The sequence below is a fragment of the Petaurus breviceps genome, unplaced genomic scaffold (genome assembly GCF_028583685.1).
Source record: "Petaurus breviceps papuanus isolate PSGF00001 unplaced genomic scaffold, PetGlider_PUasm1.0 91133, whole genome shotgun sequence".
In the NCBI taxonomy this organism is placed as follows: domain Eukaryota; kingdom Metazoa; phylum Chordata; class Mammalia; order Diprotodontia; family Petauridae; genus Petaurus; species Petaurus breviceps.
In genome coordinates this window covers 7,955,734-7,981,374 of record NW_027187419.1, presented here as the reverse complement: position 1 = coordinate 7,981,374, position 25,641 = coordinate 7,955,734, and the positions used below count along the sequence as shown (strand labels likewise).

Genomic DNA, 25,641 nt, shown 5'->3' with positions numbered 1-25,641 from the left:
TAAGAGATTGTTTCATTCATTATACTTGTATGCCCAGTACCTAACATAGCACCTTTTACAAAACCAAGGAGCTATTTAATAAATGTTCATTTACTAATTGAATAGACTTAAATGGTTCCTTAGGCCCTTAGGATATAACAAATTCTTCTATTTGGGAAGTCTTTACTCTTTACAATATGATTTGAACCTACCTTTGTCTCTTTCTTTCTTTCTCTCTTTCTTTTTTTCTTTCTGCTTTTTGGAGGGCAATTGGGGTTAAGTGACTTGCCCAAGGTCACACAGCTAGTAAGTTTTAAATGTCTGAGGCCGGATTTGAACTCAGGTCCTCCTGACTTCAGGGCCGGTGCTCTACTCACTGTGCCACCTAGCTGCCCCGAACCTATTCTTCTAAACTGATGAGAAGGCAAAGGCAAAATGGTGGAGTGAAGTGAGTGTGTTTGTGGGCACTCCCAACACACAGCTCTAAACAACTTTTTCAAAGTGTCAGACCAAATTTTGAGCGGGATAGCTAACAAAAAGTCACAGTGAGTTATCTTCCCAACCCAAGGCAGGTCAGGAAGACAGATAAAGAAGCCTGCTGACACTGGGGTGGGGACTGGCCAAGAGCTTGACACAGCAGAAGCAATACCGGCTGTTGACCCTGGAGGTGGAGAAAACAGCAGCAGCAACATCAATGGAAACACCATCAGGAACACCCAGGGTACAAGGGACTTAACACCTGGTCAGAAAGAGATTCCAGCGGAGCCCCTGTACCAGCACAGGGTACAGGGTCAGACTCAATTTGGCAGTTCCTTCACCCATTACCTAGCTGCAGATCATGATTCAAGGGCAGAGAGAGTGGTTGCAGTTGAGAGGGAATAGAGGCACTACCTGGCTAAGGACCAGAGACAAGGACCAGTAGATCAGGAAGACTGTGACCAGAACTCTTTCTGGATCATCTTGAAAGTATCAAAAACTTACAGGCCCCCTGCCTATGAAAGCAGCATGACATAAAAATCAGAAAGTAAAGCCAAATACTCCTCTCCCCCTAGTCCCAGCGATGAAGAGAGTTCAACTCTAAAATAAAGCTTAGTCAAGAAATAAGCTGGAAAAAAAGAGCAAACAACGACGACAAAGAATCTGATCATAAAAAGCTATGATGATGAAGGGAAGCTTAAGACACATACTCAGATGAAAACAGTGACTTGAAAACATCAACAAACAAAGCCTCAAAGGGAAAAAAATGCAAAGGGTACAAGTTCAACAAGAACTCCTAGAAGATCTAAAAAAAATATTTTTTTAAAGCAAAAAGAAACGATTTTTTTAAAATCAAGTAAGAGTCACAGAGGAAAAATTGGGGCAAGAAAAGAGAGCAAAACAAGAAAACTGTGAAAAGAATATAACAGCTTGGTAAAAGAGCTATGTGTGTATACATGCACACACACACACACACACATCTCTGAAGAAAATAGCACTTTAAACATCAGAATTGATCAAAAGGTAAAAGAGGTACAAAACCTCACTGAAGAAAATAATTCTCTAAAAATTAGAATTGCACAAGTGGAAACTAATGACTCCATGAGATTTCAAGAAAGAATAAAACAAAGTTAAAAGAATTAAAAAAAGAAGAAAATATGAAATATTTCATAGGAAAAAAGTTGACTTGGAAAAAAGATCAAGGAAAGATAATTTAAGAATTTTTAGATTACCTGAAAGCCATAATTTTAAAAATAGCCTAGATATCATATTTCAAGAAATTATTTAGGAAAACTGCCCAGATATCGCAGATCCAGAGGGAAAAATAGAAATTGAAAGAATTCACTAATCACCTCCTGAAAAAGATCCCAAAATGAAAACTCCCAAGAATATTATAGCCAAATTCCTGAGCTCCCAGGTCAAGGAGAAAATATTGCAAGCAGCCAGAAAAAAAAAATCAAATATCATGAAGCCACAGTCAAGATCACACAAGATTTAGCAGCTTCCACATTAAAAGAATAGACGGCCTGGAATATGATATTCTGGAAGGCAAAGGACCTAGGATTACAACCAAGAATAACCTACCCAGCAAAATTAAGTATAATCTTTCAAGAGAAAAATAGATATTTAATGAAATAAAGAATTTTCAAGCACCCTTGATGATAGATAAGGTTAGAAAATCTGACATTCAAACACAAAACTCAACAGAAGCATAAACAGATAAATATGGGTGAAAAAATCATATAGATTAATAAGGTTAAATTGTATACATTCTAATATGGGAAGATGATACATGTAACTTCTAAGAATTTTATCATCATTAGTGCAGTGAGACGGACTCTACATAGACAGAAGGCACGAGTGTGAATCTATCATGGCAGGATGATGTCAAAAGAAAAATGGAAGGATGAAAAAAGAAGGATGCATTGGGAGAAGAAGATACATTGGGAAGAATAATGGGAAAATTATCCTACATAAAAGAGGCATGCAAGGAAGAGTTTTCAATGGTAGAGGGAGAAATGGAGGGGAATAGACAATGTCTGAACTTCATTCTCATCTGAACAGATTCAAAGAGGGAAGAATACATGTACATACACACAAACACACACACACACACACACACACACAAAGTTAGGTATAGAAATTCATCTTACCCAACAGGGAAGTAAGAGGAGAAAGGGCTAAGAGAAAAGAGGGAAGTTAATAAGAAGGAAGGATAAATTAAGGGAGGCATTGGACAGGATAAAAAAAAAAGAAGTGTAAATAGAAGAGAGCAGGATAGAGGGAAATACCAATTTAGCAATCATAACTGTGCATGTGAATGAGATGAACTCATCAAGAAAATGGAAAAGGATATCAGAATGAATTAGAACCAGAATCCAACAATACATTGTTTATAAGAAACATACTCAAAACAAAAAGTCACACACAGAATTAAAATAAGAAGCTATAGCAGAATCTATTATGCTTTGACTGAAATACAGAAGGCAGAAGTAGAGATCATAATCTCAAACAAAGCAAAAACAAAACCAGGCCTAATTAAAAAAGATACTCAGAAAAACTATATCTTGTTAAAATATTCCATGGACAATGAATTAATATCATCTAAGTTATTGAAGGAAAAATTAAATTAATTAGAGGAGGAAATAATAAAACTACAGTAGTATGAGACTTCATTTTACCCCACTGCAGACCTGCATAGCTCTAACTATAAAATGAGAAGGAAGAAGATGAATACAATTTTTTAAAAGTTAGATATGATAGACCTCTGGAGAATACTGAATAGGAATAAAAAGGAGTATTTCTTTTTCTCAGGTGTATGTAACACCTTTAAAAAAAAACTGACCATGTATTAGAGCATAAAAACCTCAGAAACAAATGCAGAAAAGCCAAAATATGAAATGCACCCTTTGAGGATCATAATGTAATAAAAATTACATACAATAAAATGGTCTTTAGAGGCTGAAAATTAAACAGAAAATAAACTAATCCTAAAGAATGAATGGGTCAAAGAATAAACATAACAACAATAAATAATTTCAGATAATGAACAAAGAGACAACATACCAAAATTTGCGGGATACAGCCAAAGCAGCACTTAAGGAAAATCTCATATCCCTAAATGCTCATATCAGTAAAAGAAAGATCAATGAATTAACCATGTAACCAAAAAACTAGAAAAAGAACAAATTTAAAATCCCCTATACACCTTTATAGAAATCTAGAAAATCAATGGAGATTATAAAACTGAAAGTAAAAAAAAAAAATTGAAGTAATAAATAAAATTAGGAGCTGTTTAAAAAAACAAACAAAAAATAGTTCAACTGTTGGCTAGTTTGGTTTAAAAAAAGAAAGAAAATCAAATTGTTAATATAAAAAATGAAAAAAGTAAATACAAAACCAATGAAAATGAAATTAAAGCAATTATCAGGAACTATTTTGTCCAATTATACTAAAAAAGCACCTGATAATCTAAATGAAATGAATATTTAGAAAAATACAAACTTTCCAGATTAACAGAACAGGAAAGAAGACATTTAAATAACCCCATTTTAGCAAAAGAAATTGAACAAGCTATAAAATGGATATAATGTATTATTATATAATAATTGTAATATAATATATATAATATAATAAATATATTATATAATGGATTATTTTCTATAAACGGATTATATAAATAAAGGACAGATGGATTTTCAAGTGAATTCTACCAAACATTTAAAGAATAATTAATTCCAATATTATACAAACTGTCTGAAAAAATACGTATAGGAGAAGTCCTACCAAATTCCTTCTATGACACAAATACAGTTATGATATGGGGAGAGCAAAAATAGAAAAAGAAAACTACAGACTAATTTCACTAATGAATATTGATGAAAAAAATTTAAATAAAATACTAGCAAGGAGATTACAGCAGTATATCATATACATCATCTATTGTTACCAGGCTGGATTTATACCAGGAATGCAAGGCTGGCTCAATTGTTAGAAAAACTATAAGCATAACTGACCATATCAAAAACAAAAACAATAAAAATTATATGATTATACCAATAGATGTATAAGAAGCTTTTGACCAAATATGACACCCATTCTTATTGAAAACACTAGAAAACAGGAATAAATGGAGTTTTTCTTAAAATGATAAGTAGTATCTTTCTAAAATCGAGAGTGAGCATAATCTGTAATGGGGAAAAACCAAAACCTTTCCAGTAAGATCAGAATTGAAGCAAAGATGTCCATAATCACCATTCCTATTCAATATTGAACTAGAAATGTTAGCGCAATAAACAGGAAAAAAGAAATTTAAAGAATAAGTACATGCAACAAGGAAACAAAATTATCACTTTTTGCAGATATAATGGTATATTTAGAGAACCCTAGCTAGTCAACTAAAAAACTAACTGAAATAATTAACAACTTTAGCAAAGTTTCGGGATGTAAAATAAACCCACACAAATCATCAGCATTTCTATGTATTACCAACAAAATCCCATAGGAAGAAATAGAAAGAGAAATTCCATGTAAAATAACTGCAGACCATATAAAATACACGGGAGTCTACTTTTCAAGACACACACAGGAACTATATGAATATCATTACAAAACACTCTTCACACAAATAAAGATGGATCTAAATAACTGGAGAAATACTAATTGTTCATGGGTAGGGCAAGCCAATATAATAAAAATGACAATACTAACTAAATTAATTTACTTATTCAGTTCCACACCATTAAAACCACCATATAATTACTTTATAGAACTAGAAAAAAATAATAACAAAATTCATCTAGAGGAACAAAAGGTCAAGACTATCAAAGAAATCAATTAAAAAATAATGTAGAGGAAGGGGTTTTAGCAAAACCAGAATTCAAACTATATTACAAAGCAGTAATTATCAAAACAATTTGGTATTGCATAAGAAATAGAGTGGATAGACTAAGTACACAATATATAAAAGCAAATGAGCTCAGTAGCCTAGTGCTTGATAAGCCCAAAGATCCTAGCTATTGGGTCAAGAGCTCACTCTTAGACAAAAACTTCTGAGAAAATTGGGAAGGAGTCCAGAAGAAACTAGGCACAGACCAACATCTAATACTGTATACCAAGATAAGCTTATAATGGGTAAATGATTTAGACATAAAGGATTATATTATAAGCAAATTGGGGGAGCATGGAAGAAATTATCTCTTAGATCTATCGACAGAGGAAGAATTCACAACCAAATAAGAGAGAGATTCACAGGAGACAGAATGGATAATTTTGATTACATAAAATTAAAAAGTTTTTGCACAAATAAAACCAATACAGCCAAAGTTAAAAGAAAAGCAAAAAACCATGAAAATATTTTGCAGTAAGTTTCTCTGATAAAGGTCTCATTTCCCAAATATAAGCCAAGTTTATAAAAATGGGAGTCATGCCCCAACTGATAAAAGGTCAAAGTATATGAACAGGCAGTCCTCAGAATAAGAATCAAAGCTATCAATAGTCATATGAAAAAAAAACTCTCTAAATCACTAATAATTAGAGAAATGGAAATTAAAACAACTGAGGTGAAACCTCACACCTATCGAGATTAGCTAAGATGGCAGAAAAGAAAAATGACAAATGCTGGAAGGACTATAAGAAAATAGGTAAACGAATACACTGTTGGTAGATCTGTGCACTAGTTCACCCATTCTGAGGAATACTTTGGAACTATGCCCAAAAATCTATAAACTTCAGTTTTTGACCCAGTAATATCACTACAAGTAGGCCTATACCTCAAAGTCTATTCCCCAAAGAGATCAAAGAAAAAGGAAAAGGACCCATATGTACAAAAATATTTATAGCAGCACTTTTTTTCTGGTGATAAAGAATTATAAACTGAGAATGCCTATTAAGTGGAGAATGGCTGAACAAGTTACAGTATACGAATATGATGGAAAATTATTGTGCTATAAGAAATGATGAAGGAGTTATATTTTAAGAAATACTTGGGTAGTAGGGTGAAGTCAAAATGGTAGAGTACAGGCTGTGACCCAACTTAACACTCCAATGTTCCCCTCCAAACTTAGAAATATTATATCAAATCAAATTATCGAGCAACAAAGCCAATAAAAAGTCAGAGGGAGACATTTTTCCAGGCTAAGACAACTTAGGAGGGCCACAGGAGAGGTCTGTAACACCAGGGTGGGTGCAGGCTTGGAGCAAGGCAGGAGCGCCAGTGGTAGACCGTAGTGACATCTGCAACAGCAGTAGCAGCTCAGGAATTCTCTGGCGCAAGAACGTAAGAGGTTCAGACACCTGGTCAGAAAGAGATGACAGGAGACCCTTTGCTGGTACTCACTTTAGTTGACAGTGACTGACTACTCTGTTGACCATAAGCAGTTCTGATAAAAGGCCTCATTTCTCAAATATACAAATTTATAAAAATAAGAGCCATTCCCCAATTCATAAATGGTCAAAGGATATGAACAGGTGATTTTCAGAAAAAGAAATAAAAGCTAGTAACATGAAAAAAAATGCTCTAAACCACTACTGATTGGAAAAAAGCAAATTAAAATAACTGAAGTACCATCTCATACCTATCAGAAATTGGGGTGGCTAGGTGGCGCAGTGAATAGAGCACCAGCCCTGGAGTCAAGAGGACCTGAGTTCAAATCCAGCCTCAGACACTTAACACTTACTAGCCATGTGACCTTGGGCAAATCACTTAACCCCAATTGCCCCTCCAAAAAGCAAAAAGAAATGATAAATGCTGGAAGGAACTGGGGAAAATAGGTACACTAATGTACTGTTGGTACAATTGTGGAACAGTAAAAACATTCTGGAGAATAATTTGGAGCTGTGCCCAAAGGGCTATAAAACTGTGGTGTGTGTGTGTGTGTGTGTGTGTGTGTGTGTGTGTATGTGTGTGTGTGTGTGTGTGTGTGTGTGTGTGTATACCCTTTGACCTAGCAATACCACTACTAGGTCTGTACCCCAAAGAAATCAAAGAAAAAGGAAAAGGACCTATATATACAAAAATATTTATAACAGTTCTTTTTGTGGTAGCAAAGAATTGGAAATTTAGGGGATGCCCGTCAATTGGGGAATAGCTAAAGACACTTCCTCCTTGGAAGAAAAGCTATTCCAAGTCTTGACAGCATACTAAAAAACAGACATAATCTCACCAACAAAGGTCTATAAAGGTAAAGTTATGGTTTTTTCAGCTGCAATGTAAGGCTGTGAGAGTTGGACCATAAGGAAAGCTAAGTATCACAGAATTCATGCTTTTTAATTATGGTGCTAGGAAGACTTTTGATACTCCCTCAAACAGCAAGGAGATCAAATCAGTCAATCCTTAAAGAAGTTAATTCAGGCTATTCACTAGAAGATCAAATACTGAAACTTAAATACTTGGGCCACCTAATGAGAAAACAGGACTCATTAGAAAAAAACTGAAGAGAAAAGGAAGAGGATGGCAGAGGATGAGAGAGTGTCATAGAAACAATTAAACATGAGCTTGGACAGACTTATGGAGATAGTAGAAAAAAGAACAGAAGGACCCGGCATGCTATAGTCCACAGGATCACAAAGAGTCAGATATGACTGAACAACTGAACTCAAAAAGAACAAATTGTGACATTTGATTGTGATGGAGCACTACTGTATTTATAAGAAATGACAAGGGGGTGATTGCAGAAAACACATGGTAAGGTCTATATGAACTGACACAAAGTGAAGTGGAAAGAACTGAGAGCCCATTGTGCACAGTAATAGCAATGTTGCAATGATGATCAACTATGAAAGACTTGGCAATTCTGATCAATATAGTAATCCAAGACAATTCCAAAGCCTTCATAAAGAAAAAATGCTATCCATCTCCAGATGAACTCCGTGCAAACTGAAGTACAATTCTCTTGCTTTTTTTTTGTGATATGGCAAATATGGAAATTCATCTGGCATGATTTCACATGCATATTTGATATCTTAGTGTTTGTCTTCTCAATGGATGGAGAAGGGGTGGAAGGGAAAGAGACAATATGAAATTCGAGTTTTAAAAAGAATCCCCAAAATAAATAAAGAAGAGAAAAAAAAATACCTGGGTAGACTTATATGAACTGATGTAAAGTGAAGTGAACAGAACCAAGAGAAAAATCTACAGAGTAAGAGCAATACTGTAAATATAATCAACCATGAAAGGCTTAGTATGGCTGATCAATACAATGATCCATCATAACTCCAAAGTATTCATGATGTAAAATGCTATCTGTCTCCACAGAGAACTAAAGGACTCATATAGTCTAGACTGAAACATAATTTTTTTGCTTTTTTTTTTCCTCCAGGACATGACTAATGTAGAAATATGTTATACATAACTTCATATGTATAATGTATATCATATTTCTTGCCTTCTCAATGGGTGGGGGAGGAGTAGAGGGAGAAAGAGAATCTGGAAATGAAAATACAAATTAAAAAATAAACTGATGAAAACATTCTAGTTAAAACAGTCACTAAGTCTTTGCTCAGGTTGTCCACCATACCTGGAATGAGCCTTTCCTGACCACCCAATCATTAGTGATCTTCCTTTCAAAATTATATTTACTTGTACATATTTTATGTTCACTTATCTGTGTATGTATTGTTTTGTTCCAGTAGTAAGCTCCTAGACCGCAGGGATTATTTCGCTTTTGTCTTTGCATCTCTAATAGTAACAGCTAGCATTTATATAACTCTTTAAGGTTTGCAAAGTGGTTATCTCATTTATTCCTCATAACCCTGGGAGTTAGGCATTATCCCTGGGAGTTAGGCATTATCATCGTCCTTATTTTATAGGTGAGGAAACTGAGGCAGAGATCATAAGTGACTTGCCTAGGGTCATGTAGTCAGTAAGAACTCTAACTCGGCTCTTCCTCATTCTAAGTCAGGCACTTTGATTGCTATATTACCTAGCTCCATTTTTCCCATCTAGGACATTGCCTGGCATTCACAAAAGGTTCAACTGACTTGCTGCAATGAGTCACTTGCTCTGTCCCTATGGCCAAATCTTTTCCCAGATCCCTAGAAATCCCAGACCTACGTTCCTTCTCTTATTTGCCCAGAAGCCTCTTCCTTCTCTAAAATATTCTCCATATTTTTCCCAATTCATTTTCTAGGCCTGCCATAGTGACCATGTCCCTGCTACTTACAATCACTCCTGTCTCCTTCCAAACTCAACTTTGGACCACTTCCTTCAGTCTTTGCCTATTCCCACCCAAGCTGCCTGATTTCATCTCTTGCTGTGCCTCCAATTCTTTTCCTCTGTTCAATAACCTTTTTTAACTCCTTATATTTCTTTTATAGCACATGCTGTGATGACCCTTATTGAAGTACTATGCTGGATACAAGGATATAGAAGACAGCATTCTTGACTTTAAAAAGCCTACAACCTAGTAAAGGAGAAAAGATTCATACAGAACATAAATCAGTTTCAACCTTGTTAAGTACTTTTAATTACAAAGATACTGTGTGCCTGCCAAAGCTGATGTATCATTTTGGAGTGACAAAGTCCTTTGCCAAACAGTGGAATAATACTAGCTCACATCCTGAGAAGGAGGTATTCTAAGAAATGAGAGGTTAGGTAACTTAACCAAGATCACAAAAGTAGTGTTAAAGCCTGAATTTGAACTTGGATCTGCCAAATCACTCTGTTTTAGAAACTGACCTCCATTTCCATTAAAACAAAGGAGTCACATTTTATGAGTAATGGGGATAAGCTAAACTCCTTCCCAATAAGATCAGGAGTGAAACAAGAATGCTCATTATCACCAATATTATTCAATATTGTATTAGAAATGCTAGTAATAGTAATAAGAGAAGAAAAAGAAATTGAAGAAATTAGAATGGGCAATGAGGTAATCAAACTATCTCTCTTGCAGATGATATGATGATATACTTGGAAAATCCTAGAGATTCAACTGAAAAGTTAGTTGAAACAATAATATTAGCAAAGTATCAGGATGTAAAATAAACCCACATAACTCATGAGCATTTCTGTATGTTACCAGCAAAAACCTGCAAGAAGAGATAGTAAGAGATACCTCATTTAAAATAACTGCAGACTACACCTGGGAGTATACCTACCAAGACAAACCCAGGAACTACATGAACATAATTACAAAATACTTTTTATACAAATAAAGTCTGATTTAAATAATTGGAGAAACATTAATTGTTCAAGGGTAGATAGAGCCAATACAATAAAAATGACGACCCTATCTAAACTAATCTACTTATTCAATAGCATCCCAATTAGACTACCAAAAATTTTATTTTACTGAGCTAGAAAAAAAAATAATAAAATCTATTTAGGGGGCAGCTAGGTGGCGCAGTGAATAGAGCACCAGCCCTGGAGTCAGGAGGACCTGGGTTCAAATGCGGGCTCAGACACTTGACACACTTAGTAGTCGTATGACTTTGGGCAAGTCACTTAACCCCAATTGCCCTCCAAAAAGCAATAAATAAATAAAATCTATTTAGAAATAGTATTTTATTTTTTCCAATTACAGGTAAAGATAGTTTTCAACATTCATTTTTATAAGATTTTGAATTTCAAATTTTTCTCCCTCCTTTCCTCCTCTTTTCCCTCCCTAAGACATTAAGCAATCTGATATGGGTTATACATGTACAATCATGTTAAATATATAATAAAATTCATTTGGGAGGAATTACTGGGAAAAATGAAAAGGAAGGCAATTTAGCAATACCAGATCTTAAATTATATTATAAGGTAGTAATTCTCAAAACTATCTGGTACCAGCTAAGAAATAGAAAGGTGAATCAGTGGAACAGAATAAACACACAATACACAGTAGTAAATTATCATAGTAACCTTGTGTTTGACAAACTTTTGGGAAAAGAACACACTATTTGGTAAAAAATTGTTGGGAAAACTGGAAAGCAGTTTAGATGAAATCGGGAATAGGTCAATATCTTAACATCACTTACCAAAATAAGGTCAAAATGGATATGTGACCTAGACAGAAAGGCAAATATAAGAAAACTAGAACCTGGAATACATTTATCTATCAGACTTATAGACAAGAGAAGAATTTATGAATAAACAAGAGATAGAGAACATTGTGAGATGTAAAATGGAAAATTTTAATTACATTAAATTTAAAAGGTTTTATACAAATAAAATCAAAGTAACCAAGATTAGAAGGAAAGAAGAAATTGGGGAAAATTTTTATAGACAATTTCTCTTCGTATCTCAAATATATAGAGAACTTTATTAAACTTATAAGAATATGAGTTATTCCTCAAATGATAAATGATCAAAGGACATTAACAGGCAGTTTTTCAATGAAGAAATCAAAATTATATATAAATATATATATAAATGCTCAAAATCATTATTGATTAAAGAAATGCAAATTAAAACATCTTTGAGATGTCATCTTACACCTATCAGATTAGCTAAAATGATAGAAAAGGAAAATGAAAAATGGTGGAGGGGATGTGGAAAAATTGGGGCTAATACACTTTTGGTAGAACAGTAAATTGATCCAACCATTTTGGAGAGCAATACTACCCTCTAACTCAGCAATACCACTATTAGGGTCATTGTTTGAACCCTGATTGGCTCAGAGTGAACGTTTTCTGTAGCAACTGTTTCTGTTTTGGTCAGAAACCCTGAGGGTCTTCCCCTCCCAGGTGGAATTGGTTTTTTTTTTTTGACTAAGTAAAAGAGGCCATTTGCTTCCTCATTTCTTACCTAGGCTTAATCACTGAATGGGTGTTGCTTCAGTCAAACTGAGACCCATTAAAGATTAGTTTACAAGGGACAAGATCTCCCACTGTATCCAGGGCCATCTCCAGTCATCCTGATCTATATCTGGTCACTGGACCCAGATGGCTCCAGAGAAGAAAGTGAGGCTGGTGACTGCACAATCTCTCACTTAAATTCAATTCACTTGCATGTTATGACATCACCACTCTGAGGTCTTGGTCCTCTTTGAAAATGAAGAACAAACAACAACCACTATTAGGTAGGTTTCCCAAGGTGATCAGGGAAAAAGGAAAAGAACTTATATCTTCTAAAATATTTATAGCAGTTCTCCTTATGGTGGCAAAGAACTGGAAACTGAGGAGATACTCATCAAATGGGGAATGACTAAAAAAGTCATAGCATATGATTGTTATAAAATACTATTGTGCTGTAAGAAATGAGCTGATTGATTTCAGAAAAACTTGCATGAAATAATGAAAAGTGAAATGAGCAGAACCAAAAAAACATACACAGTAACAGCAATACTGCTCAAAGAATAATTATGAACAACCAAGTTATCCTGAGCGCTATAAATTCTCAAATCAACTATAAAGGATCTATGAAGGAAGATGCTATCGACTTCCAGAGAAAAAACTAATATAGATGTATGCATGCATAGTATGGTTTTACATATATTTAACAACTTGTGTCAAATGGTAGCCTTCTCTAGTATGGACTGGGGAGGGACTTAAAATGTAACAAAAAAAATTAAATTAATTTAAAATCAAAACAAATGTCTCCACTTCTGCACTTATACTGCTAGTAGCCCAATTCAAGGCACTTTACGTATTGCCTACATTACTGTAATAGCCTCCTATATGGTCTTCCTTGTGTCAGTCTCCCCCTTCTTTAATCATAACACCTGAGAAAGTGATTTTCCTAATACATACAAGTCTAACCATGTCACTCCACTATTTCGTTTTTTTCCTTTGGTAACTGGGTTTCCCTTTGTTGTCCAGGCTAGAAATGCATGCCACTCATAGGCCCAACCCCACTGCTGAATGACACTGGAATTTTAACCTGCTCCATCTCTGACCAGGGTTGGTTTACCCCTTCTTAGGTAGTTCAATGATTCCCACTTTCTGGAGCTCAATACATTGGCACCAGACTTAGTGTGGACAGTCAATCAGTTTTAGCCCACTGCAGCTCAGAACTCCTGAGTTCAAGACTCTTTCAGGAGCAGGAATTACATGCATGTGCTTTTATACCTGGCCACTCGACTAATCAAAAATACTTTACTGAATTCCTGCTGCATAAAGGAAAAAACAGAGACTTCTTAGACTTGCATTTAAGTTTCTCCATAAGCTGGCTCTAAACTACCTTTCTAGTCCTTTTATACTCCATCCTTTGTGACTTCCCAAGTTCCAGAAAAACTTGGACTACAACCCAGTCTTGTCCTTCCCTCCCTCATCTGTTCATCATTCAAGATGTCTCCTATTTTAGGAAAATATTGCTGCCATACTTTTGCCAGTCAGAATCCTTGAAATCCTTTAAGAATTAATTCCTCCTTCATGAAACTCTTCCCAATTGCCACATATTAACCTCCTCCCCCTTGCCCCAAAAAACCCTTGATTTCTCCTACAGTTTTTATATCAATTTGCCTGATGGTTTTTAACACTTTTATGTCCAGATCTTCAGCCCTGTCCTGACTGGTGGATGCCTCTCCTGGCCCACTAGATCAGAAAAGCTCCAGCCATATTCCATTTCACTCTATTCTCTCCATCTCTGGCCAATATTGCCAAAAGGATCCTTCAGTTCAATGATCAATCAGATCAACACTGACTCGGTTTCTGAATGGGGTGTGTGAGTCTTCTCCCTGATTGTTCCACCAGCCATCCCTGTAACTCTGCTATTTGTGTTGTCTCCTCCTATTAGAATGTAAGCTCCTCCTGGACATGAACTGCCTTTGCTTTTATATTTGTATTTCCCATGCTTAAAAGCAGTTAATAAGTAAGTACTTCATCATATTTACTAAATATGGTAAAAGGACTTAATTAGTGTCCATTCCTGTGTTCCTATCACATTCTACTTAGTATACTATATTATATCTCCCACCACCCCATAAGATTATAAATTTCTTGAGGGAAGAGATTATGTTGTCCTTTATCTTTGTCTTTTCCTCTGAACCTAGTAAAGTGTCTTATACACAGTATATATTTAATAAATATTGACTGAATTTTGTTTGCACTTTCCAGAGACACTTATTGGGTGACCGTTCCTGCATTCATGATGCTAGAAATGAGATATCTCCCCTCCCCATGATCTCTCCCCTTAGCCTTTCCCTCAGCAAAACACTGATTCAATTGAAGAATGAGGTTAATGCTCAAGAAAAGAATAGAACTGCTAATGCCTCTGCTTTTGCCTCATATGCCTCACAAAGTAAAACCAGAGGAGAAAAAAACCAAACCTAAAACAGAATCTAGGCCTCACTTCCAACCCTCCCTTACTCTTTTCCCACTTCTAGATTTGATAACTAATTATTTAGTCAGAAAGACTACAGAAATAAGTACCTTTGGTTGAATTTTTATGGGAATTTCTTTAATTATTGCAAATAATAGAATATCATCTGCCAAGGTGGAAACGCCAAATTTTCAAAATTAAGTTCAAATTAATGTAATTTATTCACCCACACAAAATGATACTGTATTTCCAAAAGGCTCAATGCAAATTCTTCTCTAATGTGCACTCTGGGCCTAAGAGAATAGTCTTCTTCCTAAGTATTTTTTGTGGAACCAAATAAAACCTTACAAGGAAATTTATCAAAAAAAAATTATTAGGAAATAAAAATACAGCAAGTGTACCTGGTGAAAGGGAGACACCCAGTGGCAAAAACCTAGAATCATGGCTTTCCCCCATAGTTCAGAGCCAAGGAAAGTCTATTTCTAAGACTCTACACCTAAGACCTATTCTCTGCCCAGTTTGCTTCATTTGAATTCAGCAAACATTTATTAAGTGCCTACTGTGTGAAAGGCCCAATTCTGGGCATTGAGAACACTAGCAGCTATGGGAATCAAGACATAAGGCTTCATAGAAGAGGCTGGCACCTGAGCTGAGCCAAGAAGGAAAATGTGTATGAAAGACAAAGATGGAGAGGGAGTACATTCCAGGCATAGAACACCAAACATTCAGAAGTGGAAAGTGGGAAGCTGAACATAGGCAATAATAGTAAGCTAGCTGATTAGACTGGAACATCGAGTGTGTGAAATAATTCTAGAAAGACAGGCTGGGGACAGGTTGTGAAAGGCTATCAATGCCAGGTAAGGCACTATATTTGATCCTTAAGATACTGGGGGGACACTGAAGGTTTCTAAGCAGGAGAGAAGAGGCTTAAAAAAGATTATGAGGCAGTTAGAGGGAGGATTGTTTAGAATGAGGAGAGACTGGATTCAGAAAGAGCATGTAAAAGTTTCTCACTATATAGTTCAGGAAAGAAGTGGTGATATTTTTATAGGATTTTGAGTTTTTAGTTTTCTCTCCCTCCCCTCTCCCCATCCCAATCTGATATTTATATATTTACAATCATATTAAACATATTTCCACATTAGTAACACCAGCATTCTAATAAACTATAAGTTCCCTGAGGGCTTTCTTTTTCTCTCTGTAATAAAAAAAAAAGTGGTAATAGCCTGAACTAGGAGTTGTGTACGTAGAAAGAAGGGGACAGATGCAAGAGATGCTATGGAGATAGGAGAGACAAGACTTGGCAATTAACTGCTTGGCCATGGTAGGGTAAATAAGAATCATTACCAGAAGATCCTAATTTTGGAGCTCCATCACCTAGTCTAACCTCTTCAATTTATTTTAATTTTTTCAATTAAGCAAAATCAACCTTCTTTCCTTTCCATCTCTCTAACTGAAAATATTTGTAACAAAGCCTATAGAACAAATACATATAATCAAGCAAAACACATTCCCATATTGGTCATGTCCTAAAATATGTATATTTAAATCAGGACTTGGGAGTCCATCACCTGCGTGTCAAGAGAGAGGTATGGTGCTATATTATGAGTGCTCTGGAATTACTAATTCTCTCAGTTTGAAAAATGAAGAAACAAGGTGGCCAGGAGGTGCAGTGAATAGGGCACCAGGCCTGGAGTCAGGAGGACCTGAGTTCAAATCCGACCTCAGACACTTAACACTTACTAGCGGTGTGACCTTGAGCAAGTCACTTAACCCCAAATTGCCCTGCCTCCCCCTTCCAAAAAGCAAAAAAAAAACAAACAAAAAGAAGAAACTGAAGCCCAGGCAGTTGGAAAATACTTGCCCAGAGTCACAAGAGTAGAAAGGTTCAAACTGAGGACCTCTGGCTGCAAATTCAGGGGCTTTTCTTTCTTTTTTTCCCTAAACAGCTTATTTTGGATACAGGGCCACACGCACACCAGTCATCTAGAAAACTAACAATTACATCTTAGGTTCAGAAACAAAAATGTTCAAGCACACATGCACAAACCAACCAAGAAAGTGATTTGACAGCGTTTAAATTTTACAAGCATTAAGTTTTACTTTGTTGCTTCAGAATAGCCATTCTTTTAAAAAAAATCTAATGATAATTCCATTTGTGGTGTTTCTTTGTAAAAGAATATCATCTCCGACTATATGCTTCACACCATGACACCTAAGCTTAGATACATTAAGTACAATATTTGACCAAAGCTCACCTATATACACACATGGATAATGATATTCAACATTAATTACTTTATGTTAGTCTAACATGAGTCATTTTTTTTAGTATTTGAAAAGCAAACTTGGCCAATTCCCTTTTAAATACACACGTAGCAATTTTTAAAAACTGAGCATCTATGTTAATAAAATTATGTGCAAAGAACTATAAAGGTGACACATTAATAAAGCTAGCTAAGTTGTCTTAAAGCATTTTTTTTCATAAAATTTCTGGACCTGTTTAACATCACTATTAACACAATTTAGATTCATTCTTGGAAAAAGTTTGACCTCAGACTAAATCTACATTTACAAAATTGTAACTACCGTCAACGGTAAGAATAGCTAACAAAGGCAAAGACTATGTTCCACTTTTCACTGAGTAGAGAGATGGAGTAGCTTGTGTAAGGAACAGCAAAAGGCCAGGGTCACTAAAGAGCAGAGTACATGGAGGGGAGCAAAACAGAAGACTGGAAAGGTAGGAAATGGCCAGGTTAAGAAGGTCTTTAAAAGCCAAAGGATTCCATATTTGATTCTAGAGGCAACAGAAAACCAGAGATGAATGAATGGGGGAAAGGAAAAACGGAGAGGTGATATGGTCCTATTTACACTTTAGGAAAATCAATTTGACAGTCAATAGTTCACAAAAATTTATTAAGCACCTACTATATGTCAGGCCTTGTGCTAAGCACTAAGGATACAAAGAAAGGCAAATACAGCTTCTACCCTCGAGGAGCTCACCGTCACAAGATAAATGAGGGATGGACGATAGTGCGGAGATACCTGAGGCAGGGAGACCATCAGCAACCTATTGCTGTAGCCCAGCAATGAGGTGATTATGGCCTGAACCAGGGGGGTAGCCGCATTAAAGGAGAGTTTAAAGAGGCATAGGTGGCAGATGTTCAAAAGGGAGATATGACCAAAGGCCTTGGCAACAATCCTTGGTTGGATACATGGAGTGAGAAAGGTTAAGGAGTTGAGGGAGACACCAACATTGTGAGCATGGAGGACTGGCTATCCTCAATATTAACAGGCAAGTTAGGATGAGGGTTTAAGGGGAAAGACAATGAGTTCAGCTCTGGGCATGTCAAGTTTAAGATGTCTACATGATATCTACTTCAAGATGCCCAAGAGACAGTTGGAAATGTGACAGCAGAAGTCAGGAAAGAGTTTCGGGTTGGACAAATCCTAAAATCATCTGCACAGAGAACACAGGATCCATGAAAGCTGATAAGCTCACCAAGTGAAGTACTATACACAGAGAAGAGGGGTCAGGATAGAGCCTTGGAGGATACCCATGGTTAGCAGGCATGACTAGAATGAAGCTCCAGTGAGAAGGAACAGTCAGACAGACAGGAGGAGAACTGGAAGAAAGTGATGTTAAAAAAAACAAAACCTAGAGGGAAGAGAGACTGTGTCAAAGGCTGCAGAGAGATCAAAAAAGATGAAGACTGAGAAAAGGTCATTAGATCTAAGATCATCGTAACTTTGGAGAGAATAATTTCAGTTGAATGATGAGGTTCAAGAAGCCACGCTGCAGACATTTAAGAAGAGAGGAAGAGGTTAAGAAGTAGAGGTATGAGATACAGAGAACTTTCTCAATGAGTTTAGCCAGAAGGAAAGGAGAGAGATGGACAAAAGTTAGCAGGACAGATGGATGAAGGGAGGGTTTTTTGAGGATGTGAAAGACGTGGGCATGTTTGTAGGCAGCAGAGAAAATGCCAACAGATAGAGAGAGACAGAAGATAAGTGAAAGAGGAGGAATGATGGCAAAGGGAATCTTTTGGGGAAAGTAGGACAGGAAGGGAGCGGTCTGCGCGCTGGCCCAGAGTCAGGAAGACCTAGGTTCAAATCCCACCTCAGACACTTACTAGTTGTGTGTCCCTGGGAAAGTCACTTAATCTCTGCCTTACTTTTCTCAACTGTAAAATTGGAGATAACCTCCCAGGGTTGTTACAAAGATCAAATGAGATAATATTTATAAACACTCAGCATAGTGCTTGGTACATAGTAGGCACTACATAAATGCTAATTCCCTCCCCTCCCACCTCTTCATGTGAGACAGTGATTAAGGAGGAGACAGTAGTGGAAGGCATCTGAGTGATGTGAGGTAAGAAACATGAGGAGAAGAAGGAGCTCTTGGCAAATGGTCTGGTTTTTTTTCAGTGAAATATGAGGTAAGATTCTCAGCTAAGAGGGTGCTAGAGAAGTTTTGAGGAGTTATGAAAAGGTTTAGAAAAGTCACTGGTGAGTGGGATAGTGAATCCATTAGGCAGGTATAAACAGACTGCCTTGCCATACTGAAGGCTCAGTTAAGATTATGTAACATAAATTTGTAGTAGACACACTCAGAAGAGTTTTGTAATTTCCTCCAGCTTTATTCGGTGTATAAGAAGCAAAGGCAAATGATGGGAGTAATATAAGGCTGAGGCTTGGCAGCGCAAGATCTTCAACAGGATATTTGCGGCATGGGATTCAAGAGAAGAGAACAACATGGAGTTGAACTGGCTGACCAAGGGGTAAAGACAGGTAAGGGAGAAGAGTGTAGTCAATTCAGGGATTACAGTCTATGAAACAACTGAAGGATGGGGGGGGGACTGGAAGTTGCAATGAGGAAAAAGAACAGGGTTAGGGGATTCAAGGTAGAGGGAGAAGTAAAATGACAATCTATTATTATTAAAGGAATTTCGAGTTCACTAACATGAAAGTGGAACAGGTGTGAGTCATGGTAAGATGAAGGATGTGACCATTTCTACAAGCAGCTGAGGTAGGGGGTGATGGAGTAGGTCATGGGAAACTAAATGAAGGAATTAGGAAGTTAGGGAGTTCAAAGAAGGTATATATGCTGAAGCTGCATGGTGTGAAGGCAGGAATTGGGGAGAAGAGACTGTAAAGAAGAAAGGGAAGTGGCCTGAAGGTCTGCAGACAATAGTCAAAGGAATCTTTATGGGATGATAAATATGGCTTGAATGAAACTTGAAGGAGAAAAGGTTACTGACTGATGGAGACAGAAGGAGAGCCTGGAAGTGGCAATGGGGAGCAAAGAGTATTCCAATTCACTCACCACGATCAGTGAGCTGGGAGGGATGAGTAAAAGCACAAGCAGTTCTAGAAAGAGTAGTCAAGTAATCTATGTCTTCAATATGGAGCCAGGTCCAGTTAGTACAAAAAGACAGAAGGATCAAGGAAGGAAAAGGCTTAAGGTGAAAGCTAGTTTGCTACCAATAGAGCAGGTATGCCAGGGAGCACAGTGGAAAGGGTGGGTAGTTTTACAGTGGGGGGGAATGGGAGGAGGGGCTGGCTGAGGGGGATGAGAATAAGGGAGCAGTCAGTGGGAGATAGAGTTGTAAGGGTGATGATCAAGAGTTCATTATACTGAGATGGGGAGGATATGATCGGGTGGAAGTATGCTAATCATTGAGAAATTAGTTCAGGTAGGAGTCTGGTCTTGGGTTGGAGTATCAGGCATCAGTGTGTAAGTGGAAAGCTGGGGGAGGAGGGAGGGTGCTTGGAATGAGATGAAATGGCTTCTTAGGAAGTGAGGGAATTTTCTTCATAATCAAGGCAAATCCAGTGGCTGGAGAGGGTGCTTGAGGAATATGACAAGCCCATCAAGGAAGAATTAAAGAATTCCCATGATAACCCCATTGCAATCAGAAAGCACGAGTTTATAATTAGATATGTACCTCTACATGCAAACGACAGGGGTGATCCAGAGGTGAGAGTTGAAATGATGTGAATACTCCTGACCTCTTCCAGGGTATTAAATGGTTAATTCTACAGTAAAGATTGTTTAGGGAAGAAAGGAAGGATGGAAATGGAGCAAAAGATTGTGATGATAAAGAGTAGATTTAGGAGGAATAAGGCAAAGAAAAAAACTGAAGGGTAGGAAAATATCCAAGAATGAATTTCAAAAATTTATGTTCATAGACATGGTATAATTATGGGTAATAGCTAGAGCTCAATGGTGATCATTACCAGGAGTAGTTATGGTGGAATAAGGATGTAGGTCCAGAGGGATGAAAAAGCTAATGATCTAGGGGACCGAGATGTTCCAAGGAACATGAATATACACATAAAGTCCTCAAATATCAGGACAGAAATGGGAGTAGAGAGAAAAACTGAGTAAGATTCTGAACTCCTTCACAAAGGAAGGAGAGTAACCTAGAGGCCAGCAGAGCACATCAGCAAGGCCTGGGATCAGGTGACATTGACTGATGCAGTGAACTTCAAAAGAAGAGAGGCTGCTGAGTGATGGCAACAGAGGGAAGATAAGGAAGCAGCAAGAGAAAACAAAATGTACATAGTGACTCTTTCTCCTGGCCCAGAACAGTGGAGGACACAAATGTTTGTGTTCCTCAAACTGAGACCCTTCAGGGTAGTCCTTGTTATCACCATCAATCCCATTAGGTGTCATCCTGCTTCAGCTGAAGGAACAGATTACGAATGCCAAGGCCAGCTTCTCTTTCCCAAGACTTACAAAAGGACTTACCTCCAGGCCTGAACAAATACATGCAAGTGAGGACTCCTTTAAACCAAAACCTGCCTTTCCTAGACTGAGCTAAACTAACAATGTCTTGGCTATACCTATTCTTCTTTTCAGATAGGCAAGGAAGCACTGCCCAGCCCCATTACCAATGTGTCCAACCCCCTATATAGCTTTCCCAAGCCTACTCCCTTTAGATTATGGGTTCTTAATTTCTAGTACATGAATTACATTCCAATATAATTGGTTCCCTTTGTATTTTATAGAAGCCATCTAAAAATATTATGAGAAGGATTCATAGGTTTCACTGGACTGCCAAAGGGTCCATGACACATACCATTGTCACAATACACATAATACGTAACACACATAACACATAACATGTCCATAACAACATCTGCTTTATATGGAATTAATGAAAATTATGTCAATAGACTTTGCATGCATAGCAAAATCCTCAAAACTCTAGAGCTGAAGGTAAGAGAAAGCAGAACATAAAGAGTCTCTATTTGACCCAAAGACTTGTCAAGTTCACAAGTGTTTACTGAGGTCCTGTTATGTATCTCCTACTGTGATGAATCCATCAAGGAGCCACCCTGGAAATATTCCCCCCCACCCCCTACCATTTTTCAATAAGGTCAGAAAAAGAACAAAAGCAAGATGCTATCTTTACTCAGTCAAGAGAAAGAAATAAGTCCTAGAACTCAGTTGGGTGAAGCTCCTCCACATTCCTTAGAACTTACCATAAAGATCAGGTCCATGGGCTGTAAAAACATTATACAAGACAATGTTGAGAGGTGCAATCACCAACTTCCCATAGTAGTAGCTGTCAATGACCACTGTCGGTACCTAGAAAGAAGATATTCAACTCAATTTAACTCAATTAAAAAACACATATTAAAAAGCCAATGCTTAGAGAGCACTGGGCATACAGTATGTACGTATTAAATACCTGGTGGCTGACTGATTGGGAGAGGCATGAGCAGGACACAGTTTTTGCTCATGGAGCTTACAATCTTGTAGGAAGACAACAACAAATACAGACATAATGGCATAAATAAATTAAAGTATGTAAATGCACATAGATGGCTGGTGTGTCTTAAAGGATTTAGTATGTCCTAAAGTATTTCCAGTGGCAAAGAGTATTAGAGGGAAGGAGCTATTCCAGGATTAGGGAATGGCGTGGACAGAAGCAAAGGGGCAAAAACATAGAGGAGTTAGATAGGAGATGTGGAATCATCCAGTTTGCTGAAGCTAAGAGTAGTGGAAGGGAATAATATGAGATGGGTCTGGATGGGATGGTACCAGATTTTAAAGAGCTTTCTATACTGAGCAGATTATGTATAGAGGCTGCAGGAATTATAGTTTTACCCCAAGTTGATGCTTCCTAATTTAACTTATATTCTCTTTTATTCCACATTTTGTAGCCATTGACAAAAACAAGATACACAAGCAAGAAAAAAGATCATATATGAAAGTATAAACTTCCATTATTTACATTTTAAAGTACATATTAACAAGAAAGAGACAAAAGTTCTATTTCTCTCCATGTCCCCTTCACCTCTTGTGTATGTCTTTTTCTGGATTATGTCCCTTCTTTATTATTTGAAGAATCGAAGTCAATATGTATTGAAATTAACTTGACTCTAAGTTTTACATTGTCCTCCCCCTTCAAATTCTTCATGTTCTCCAAGTTTTCCATTTAACACAATTAAATGTACAAATAAAAGACTCACCAGAAAGAGTATTAAGGCCATTAGTGACCAGTGAAGAAAACTCTTCCATCTTCGTTTCATGACCAGCAAATCAAAGGCAATAGGTAATCTAGGGATATTTAACAGGGAAATAGGGATTGAGAAAAGCCACCTTGAAGAATATCAGTCATAATAACAGATATTTCAATGGCACTTTGAGATTTGTAAAGCACTTCCATCACACAACTCCAAGTGATAGGTGAGGCAGGTATTACTACCCCAGTTTCACAGATGAATAAAGCAGGGTTCAGAGAATCTTAAATGCCTGTCAATGGTCACACAAGCAGAGTCTGAGCAAGGACACAGGGCAAGGACACAAAACCAGGTCTTTTGGCTCCACCGCCACTGTTCTTTCACTACACCACACAAGAGATTAAGAAATCCAGATCACTGATTAGATTCACAAACACTTGGATCTGAATTGAGAGGAGAATTTCTCTAAAAGTTATGATGCAAGAAGTAAAACTAGTACATAAATAGTCTATTTCTTTAGAGCCCCATGTGATTGTTTCACAAGACCTACAAGGGCACATAAGGAATATTAAATTACAATGATGGATTTAATAAGTTTAGTTGCTATACTGAATTCCATTTTATTGGAATTCATGTGCCCCTAGTCATGAATATTTTAAATAAGTGAAGAATAAGTGGAGTACATTAAGATAATCTCTGAGATCTCTTACAGCTCTGAAATTCTGCTAATCACTGACCTTTGGGTCACATACTGAAATATCTCTAACCTAAATTAATAATAATCTCAGTAACCTGACAATCTTAGAATCAGAGAATCCCATAGTTTACAAAGACGTTGGGATCCTCTAGCTTCACCCCTTACCTGAAGCATGAATTTTCTCTAAAACATGCCTGAAAAATGATCATGCAGCCACTGCTCGAAGACTACCTGTGTTAGGGAAAACGTGACTTCCTACGAGTAGTATGTTCCATTTTTGGAAGCCTCTAATCATCAGGAAGTTAGTTATCTTTTTTTGTTTAATGTTTTTATTTCTTAATAATAAACTTAACTCTGTAGTCTAGCCAGACTTGTACAAGGAAAAGGGAAATGAAATCCCAAGAGAATTGTAGGAAGTGAGAACACAAGGATTACAGGGTAGGAGAACAGATTGAAGTTACAGAAGAACGGTTTGGTGCTTAAGACCGAAAAAGGAAAAGGAAAGAGAAGAAAAGATTTATGAGATTGTTCATAACCCAGCAATGGTGATCTTCTTCCTGGTCTTATCATCACAGGATCTGAAGTATACATGGCTTCCACAATGCTCATGGTTTTTTTTCACCTGGTCAAAGAGCACATTCTTGGCATTCAAACAATTAGTCTTAGCAGTAGAAATGAAAAACTGGGAAACATTTGTGTTTGCCATGAATAAGATGCTAGGTCCAGAGTGCTTCAGAATGAAGTTATCATCAGCATATTTCTCCCCACACATGAGCTTGCTATCAGTGCCATTATGGCCTGTGAAGTCACCACCCTTGCACATGAACCCAGGAATATGCCCTTGTGAAAGCAGGATCCCTTGTGACCAAATCCCTTCTCTCCAGTGATCAGAACATGAACATTTTCTGCTGTCTTTGGAATTTTGCCTACAAATAGCTTGAAAATAACTCCATTCAAGTGGTCATTTTTGGTAGTGATGTCAAAGACAGGGTTGGCCATGGCCATGGATGGCTGGGCTAGGAACAGCAGTAAAAACAGAGGCAGAGAGGATGGTGTATGGTGGAAAAAGTAAAGCCAAAGGCTCCTGATATCTACACAGATTCTCAGACATCTTAAACTGAGCATGTCCAAAGCAGAAACTCATTCTCTCTCCCTCTAAAGCTTCCCCTCCTCCAAATTTCCCTAGTCATCCAGGTTCACAAGCTCAATGTGAGCCTCAACTCCTCACTCATATGCACCCCAGATAGCTAATTTGTTCTATTGTTTCTATCTTCACAATATTTCTTACATGTGTCTTCTTCTCTCTGCTCACACAGCTGCCACCTAGATCACTGAAATAGTCTGATGGCCAGTCTTACTTCCTCACTCCTCCCCACTCCAATCCATTCTCCCCTGAGCTGCCAAAGTGATCTTCCTGAAGTGAATGTCTGATCTCGTCACACATACCCCATTCAGTAAACTCCAGTGGTTCCTCCTTACTTCCACAATCAAATAGAAAACCCTTTGTTTAGCTTTCAAAGCTTCCTAGCCTTCCAGTCTAACATTTTATTTCTGTCCATGTACTCTGTGATCCAGCCACACTGGTCTTCTTGCTGTTCCTCTCATACAACATTCCATCTCCAAACTGTAAACCTTCTCACTGGCTGTGCCCCATGCCTGGAATGCTCTCCCTCTTCACTTCTGCTTCCTTGGTTTCCTCAAATTCCACCTTCTGCAGGAGTTCTTGCCACTCACCCAACTACTGCTATAGCTTTTTCTTGAGATTAACTCCTAATTATTTCCTATCTATCATCTTCTCTCCCTCTCTCCCTCTCTCCCTCTCTCTCTCTCT

The 25,641-nt window shown here is 37.2% G+C and overlaps 1 protein-coding gene across 2 annotated transcripts in view; it reads right to left on the bottom strand.

Annotated features, from left to right (window-relative positions):
- ALG9 (ALG9 alpha-1,2-mannosyltransferase) overlaps positions 1–25,641 on the bottom strand; it is a 138,433-nt gene that overhangs the window by 88,427 nt on the left and 24,365 nt on the right. For both annotated transcript variants that reach the window (XM_069080317.1, XM_069080318.1), the window contains 2 exons: positions 23,123–23,210; positions 22,130–22,235 (listed from right to left, as the gene is read on the bottom strand). In XM_069080317.1, coding sequence (XP_068936418.1) covers positions 22,130–22,235; positions 23,123–23,210 — 194 coding nt within the window. The remainder of the gene's footprint in view (positions 1–22,129; positions 22,236–23,122; positions 23,211–25,641) is intronic.